This window comes from Sinocyclocheilus anshuiensis, unplaced genomic scaffold, assembly GCF_001515605.1.
Source record: "Sinocyclocheilus anshuiensis isolate Anshui unplaced genomic scaffold, SAMN03320099.WGS_v1.1 scaffold566, whole genome shotgun sequence".
Taxonomy (NCBI): domain Eukaryota; kingdom Metazoa; phylum Chordata; class Actinopteri; order Cypriniformes; family Cyprinidae; genus Sinocyclocheilus; species Sinocyclocheilus anshuiensis.
Genome location: NW_015542410.1, coordinates 1,994,545 through 2,001,399, shown reverse-complemented (window position 1 = coordinate 2,001,399; position 6,855 = coordinate 1,994,545). Strand labels below are relative to the sequence as shown.

At 40.3% G+C, this 6,855-nt stretch overlaps 1 protein-coding gene across 1 annotated transcript in view; it reads left to right on the top strand.

The window, feature by feature from the left end:
- LOC107693371 (thyrotroph embryonic factor-like) overlaps nt 1-5,230 on the top strand; it is an 8,777-nt gene extending 3,547 nt beyond the window's left edge. The window contains exons 2-4 of the mRNA XM_016492725.1: nt 262-693; nt 3,215-3,459; nt 4,819-5,230. Coding sequence (XP_016348211.1) covers nt 262-693; nt 3,215-3,459; nt 4,819-5,034 — 893 coding nt within the window. The 3' untranslated portion in view covers nt 5,035-5,230. The remainder of the gene's footprint in view (nt 1-261; nt 694-3,214; nt 3,460-4,818) is intronic.
- The last annotated feature ends 1,625 nt before the right edge of the window (nt 5,231-6,855 follow it).

Below are 6,855 nucleotides of genomic sequence, written 5' to 3'. Positions count from 1 at the left end.
TATTACATTTTAAGTAGGGTAACTTGTAATCTGTAACCTATTACATTTCCAAAGTAACCTTCCCAACACTGATCATGCATCCCTTGAAATTGTAATTTGCACAAATGTTGAGCTTTGTGCGATGGTAAATGAAAAATTTAATGTGTGATTAAATCCAGAATTTTGCAGATTTTCTTTCCATGGCATATATGCAAATGTATTTATGATAAAATAAAAAAGTGAACATATTTGATGGATTATTGTTCTTTTTGCCCCTCTCAGATAAAGACAAACCTCCGGACTCTGATGAGGATTCATTGGGTGGAGTTGGGGGCATGAACGGTGGGAACGGCACCCTGCGTTCCACTAACCAGTCCGCCTTCCTCGGCCCATTGTTATGGGAACGTTCGCTGCCGTGTGACGGCGGCCTGTTCCAGCTACAGTACATGGACCTGGAGGAGTTCTTGACAGAGAATGGGATGGGGTGCATGCCGTCAGGAAACACCTGCAGTACAGCCGCTCAGGTCCCTTCCCAGAGCACGCAATCGGCCGTACCCAGCCAGAGTTCCCAGTGCCCACCTTCTTCCTCTCCGCCCTGCTCTTCCTCCGCCTCCTCCATCTCTTCCCTCTCCTCATCGTCTTCATCATCCTCTTTACTGGGTCTGGCCGTGCCACAGGGCCCTGGACTGCTGGGAGGTCCGGAGTGTCTGCATGGTAAGAAAGTTTTTCATTCGATTTTCTGAGGAATCATAATGGCTTGCTAATGGTTTAGTTGCCGCATACTGTGTTTTTAATGATAGTTAAATATCGCAATAGTTGCATATTGCAGATTGATTAGTGTTTGTCTGTACGACAACTTTATTTTGTTTCCACCACTTTTTTGGTGTATTTTTGTGTGTGCATTGGTGAAAACATGAGCAGGACAGTCTCAGTGACTCGTGTAGACTGCAGTGAGGCATGATGGGATGTCTAAAACTGTTGGCATCCGAAGCCCAGGGCAATGCAGGCTTTGAAGCTTTAAGGGCACAGCTGTGTGTGTGTGTGTGTGTGTGTGTGTTTGTAGAGTGGAAATGTTTCTTTACAGCATAATCATCAGAGCAGATAATGACCTCATGTAATATTTAGGGAAGCACCAAATTTAGCTTTATCAAGCAAAATAAATCCTACCTAACAACATAATGGCATTAGTGATTGCACAGAGTGCAATACTTCCAATATGTCTTTAGTTTTGGACATTGTTAAATTGAAACTAATGTAAATTATTGTGCAGTATTCTGCACTGTATTCACAAGAAGATCCATTTGAATTTTCAAAATGCTGCACAGAAAGAGGGAGAGAGATGACCGCTGGAGATGTGGGTGCATTTCTATTGCATGTTTTGAAATCTCTCTATCTCTCTCTCTCTCTCTCTCTCTCTCTCTCTCTCTCTCTCTCCCCCTCCCTCCCGCTCTCTCACACGTTGGGGCCATGTGCAGTAGACTTGTCACGTGCTGATGCAGAGAGCAATGGAGAGAGAGACTGAGGGGAAAGAATGGACAGGGGAGGAGAAGGAGGGGCAAGAGGGATAGAAAGAGAAAGCTAAAAAGATATATATACGTTTTAAAAGATATGTATGCATATGCCTGGTATTTGTCTTTTCTTCATGGTAAAACAAATGTTTGATTGTGTTTGGACATCTGAAACAGATCAAGTTGTGTGTGCTGTGTATTGATATGTGTGGTGCCAATAATGTGGTTATAATTGTATATTTAAAGTACATTAATGTGTGTGGATAGATAGATAGATAGATAGTATCAGAGAGAGACAGAGATAAAATTAGGTTTGCCTTTGCATATATAGACAAATAGATAGATAGACAGACAGACGGACAGACAGATGTATAGGTAGAACAATATATAGAATGATAAAACTAGATAGATAGCATTTGGTTTGCCTTTGTATAAAACAACAGATAGATAGATAGATAGTATTTGGTTTGTCTTTGTATAAAACGATAGAATGATATATAGAATCATAGAACGATAAAAAGAACGATAGAATGATAGAGAGATAGCATTTGGTTTGTTTTTGTATAAAATAATGGAATGATATATATATATGATAGAACGATAGATAGATAGATGGGCTTGCCTTTGTATGGCAGTATAAACACTGTATGTCATTGTGTGTGTTTGTATAGCTTGTACTATGTGAATTGTGCACACAGCTGTGCCTCTTGTTTATGTCTCCTCCCGCATAGAAAGGAAGAGGCCCAAAGGACAGCTGGCCTTGTACATGCTCATTGGAAAAAACACTTTTTTCCCTTGCTAGATTTCAGATAGATGAGGATTAGTACAGGAACTGGACAATATGTCGGTTTGGTGGGAGCGCGCTTTACGTAACAATCTTCCTATATCACTTTGTGTTGGCCTTTGTGCGTTGTCTTAATGAATGAAAAACAAATCTTTGGCAGGCCTCCTTGGAAGCTCATTATTAAATTACAAAGAATTTGATTATGTTTACATGACAATTTGCTTTCGAGAGCTGTTTTAAGTCTGAAGCCAGATTGTTCTGTTATAAAGTCTGAAATAAACAGAATTATCTTATTTCAACATTTACAGCCAGGCGATGTTTAAAGGTGCATACGACAGCAAATGCTACTCGCATATAATTAGCTCTTAATAATATGTGTGTATCCCAAAATAAACATTATATCTGTGTAAGAAGTTACTCTGGAACAATTTAAAGCAGCGGCTCAGAACCACTAAAGCAGAAACTGCCATTACAGCTAATGTATCATAATTAACGTCAAGTGCTCGCCTTCCAATCTGCTCTAAAAGCATATTTCACACTAAAAAGAGGAAGAATATATGAGAAGTAAGCAAAGTGCTGTAAAGTGCTGGAAAACGAGGCCCAATGAATTTAAATGATCTCGGCCGTGAACAAAATGTGAGCGTTTTCAGAGTCAGTTTTATTGTGTTTCTCTGGATGTTTATAACATGAATTGAAACTGCAGGTTGGCTTGTCAACCTTGCCTGCCAGCTGCTGAAATTGGCAAGTGTCCACGTTGGCTTTTGGCGCAACCTTGTGGCCAAAACAAGCCACTGCATCTAGTCAGGGAACATACACTTGTATTGTTCATAATCCTCTTTGCTTTTAGCCCAGACTCGTGGTGTTTTCATCTGCCATGGTAACATGTGGTCTGCGACATGTGAGAGACAATTTTTTCCTGACGCTTCTTTTATTTTCTCAACAGGGGCTCAAACTGTACCACCTGACCCTTCTCCGAGCCCCTCCTGCCCACCTCCGCCGGTGGTGCCGCCCACCAATGTGGCTGATGTCATGGTGAACTTTGATCCCGACCCCGCTGACCTCGCCCTGTCCAGTGTGCCAGGCCAGGAGGCGTTCGACCCGCGCAGGCATCGCTTCACCGAGGATGAGCTGAAGCCCCAGCCCATGATCAAGAAGGCCCGCAAAATGCTGGTGCCAGATGAACAGAAGGTACTACAGATAATTTTATTTTTATCATGCTGCTGGCAAGCATCTATGAATAATCAATTAAATAAATAAATGAAAATTAAATATTCCAAAAATTTCTAAAGGATAATATACAGTTTTAATCAGCATCCTAAAGCCTCGTACACAGCAGGATGATTATCGCGCGTGCTTATCGCCGACGTTTTTTGGCATGTCTTTTGTGTTCATACCCAAGCGATTTTCGCTGGCGATGAGCCGAGTGAACGTGCAAATTCACTCCCTGACATTAGATGGCGCTTAATGAAAAACAGAAATACCCCGGTACACATCGAATCCTATTTGATCTGCAATTCCTCTCCATAACAACTCCCTCTTATCTAGATTTTTGTAGTCACTGTCGCGTTTGTAATAAAGCCCTTTGTGTTCAGACACCAATGAGACCAGCAGCTCTACATTCATCTTGGTCTACTTACTTCCTCTTTGTCGTTAGGCATCAATGTTTACTCGGCATGACCGTTTTGTGCTTGAGCGCCACCAAGTCGTGTTTTACTGTAACTTCAGCAGCTACAGGCACATGAATAAAAGCGCCAATCTCATTGGTCGGCCAGTTTTTAACACAGCGCGTTAAACCAAAAAAGCGAGCCCGAGGCGTTTTTAAAAAAAGTACGCTTTTACGCCTTGCGTTTTGCGCGTCGGTGTGCACACTCACATTGGCGCCCTTTGTTTAGTCACGAGGCGTTAAACGTTGGCGATAATCGCACACGATATTCATCCCGGTGTGAACAAGCCTTAAGAGTCCTTTTTTATAAAAAACATCAACCGTATTGTTATTAACATTGTAACTCTATGGTTCTGTGTGTGAATAAGCCGCTGTTATTCTGATTATTACACATTACAATAGCTAGATAGATAGATAGCTAGATAGATAGATGATTGTTTTCCAAATTCCAGATAAACTTGATTGCTTTATCATGCTGCTGGCAAGATGTCTATGAATAATCAATTAAAATTAAATATTATAAAAATCTCTTATAAAAAGTCTATCTTATAAAAAATGGCAAGCGTATTGTTATTAACATTGTAAAATTCTGTGCTTAAATAAGCTGTTATTATTCTGATAATGATATATTATAATAAAGGACGCACCGATATTAACATTCTAGCTGATATTTAAATTTATATGAAGCCAGTAATTATTAATATTATGGTAAATAACAGGTAAATGGCCAATGTTAACATTTTATAACATTTGGTGTAAATAAATTAAAAATAAATATGATTATGATTTAAAAATGTAATACTGTCTAATAAACCATATGGTACTCATATATCATGTATCCGTAATTATGATCTGACCCTTTTCCCCATTTTTTACCTCCAAAGGATGACAAGTACTGGAGCCGACGCTTCAAAAACAACGAAGCAGCAAAGCGTTCTCGCGATGCCCGCCGATTGAAGGAGAACCAGATTTCAGTCCGAGCGGCGTTCCTGGAACGGGAGAACGCCGCCCTTCGCCAGGAGGTCGCCGATATGCGAAAAGAGCTGGGCCGCTGTCGCAACATCATCAGCAAATACGATAGCCACCACGGAGACTTATGAAGAAGAGAAAGGAAGAACAGAAGGAAGAGAAAGACACAATTACTGATTTTGAAATAGCGTTTCAAGGGCTGTTCAACTCATCCTGGAATGGCATTTTCTCGTAGTGTTTGCTTCAAATAAGCATTACGATACTCTGTTCACTGATTTACATTTTTTTCCGTACGTGCAGGGATCGGTTGAATTAGCTGGTGTGGTGCTTGGTTGAAACAAATACTTTAAAATTGTGGTTCAACAGCCCCAGCGCGAGGGATGTGCACAAGGTCTACCTGTACTGTAAGCACAAGCGCATTTCATAAGCATCGGCTCTTCTCCTACGATACACCCCAAACCTTGACTGAGTATGTGCAATCCAATCTCTCATAAATACTCACGGATCATAAAGGCAGATCATTTATAACGTCACGTAGCCCTTGTGAACATCCTCTTTCTATACGGGATGATTTTCTCAGAGAGAGAACTATACAGGAGGCAGTAGAGATGTAATTTTTTCTATGACAAAAAACACATTGTATATTTTTGAACTGTTAGGGTCAGCTATAATAGAGTAGACGAAGAGGCGGAGGAGGAATGCGGATGGCGGCGAGAGCGCGAACGAGATTTTGACATAGGAAAACTGTATATTTTTATACTTGCAGAAGGAGGCAGGCGATGAGATTTTGGAAATAATCTTTTTTGTATATTTTATATATGGGTGGGAGGGTGCGGGGAGCTGGACCGAAAGAGGGCTATATGAAGAAAAAGTCAGGATCGTTATCATTAAATGATATACAGTGGGTACGGAAAGTATTCACTCTTAGGAACCTTAAGTGCAGCAGAATTTTTTTTGTAACCTTGGCCAGATCTGTGCCTTGCCACAGTTCTGTCTCTGAGCTCTTCAGGCAGTTCCTTTGACCTCATGATTCTCATTTGCTCTGACATGCACTGTGAGCTGTAAGGTCTTATATAGACAGGTGTGTGGCTTTCCTAATCAAGTCCAATCAGTATAATCAAACACAGCTGGACTCAAATGAAGGTGTAGAACCATCTCAAGGATGATCAGAAGAAATGGACAGCACCAGAGTTAAATATATGAGTGTCACAGCAAAGGGTCTGAATACTTAGGACCATGTGATATTTCAGTTTTTCTTTTTGAATAAATCTGCAAAAATGTCAACAATTCTGTGTTTTTCTGTCAATATGGGGTGCTGTGTGTACATTAATGAGGAAAAAAAATTAACTTAAATGATTTTAGCAAATGGCTGCAATATAACAAAGAGTGAAAAATTTAAGGGGGTCTGAATACTTTCCGTACCCACTGTATTTTCAACATCAGGGGCAGTCAGGCTGGTCAGGAAGAACAAGACTAAAGGGACGAACGTCAATAGGAGTTACGAAAAGAAACGGAGCTGATGAGAAACTAAAAATAGCGAACATGAAAACTGTATAGTTTCAAATTTTCATCATGGATTTGTTCAAGCACTTGTTTTGGCATCTTTTATTCCTTTTCTTAAAATTCAGTGTGTGTGTTTGTTTTATCCTGAGGTGAGAGAGAGAGAAAGAGAGAGAGAAAGATGGCATTACATCCTGTCACTATGTCTCAGGAGTCGCCAAATGTGTACAAGATTTTTCCGTGTATATATTTAAATGTTAAAGCAAATACGTCCACACACACACACACTCTTTTGAACACAAACTGGACGTGGGTTTTCATGGCCAGTATGTATATATATATATATATATATATATATGCACAGACAGACTCTTTGAAGACGTGAACCACAGAACTGTTAAACACAGCAATATCCTTTCTCTCTCTTTCTCTGTTCCTCGAGTTTTTGACGT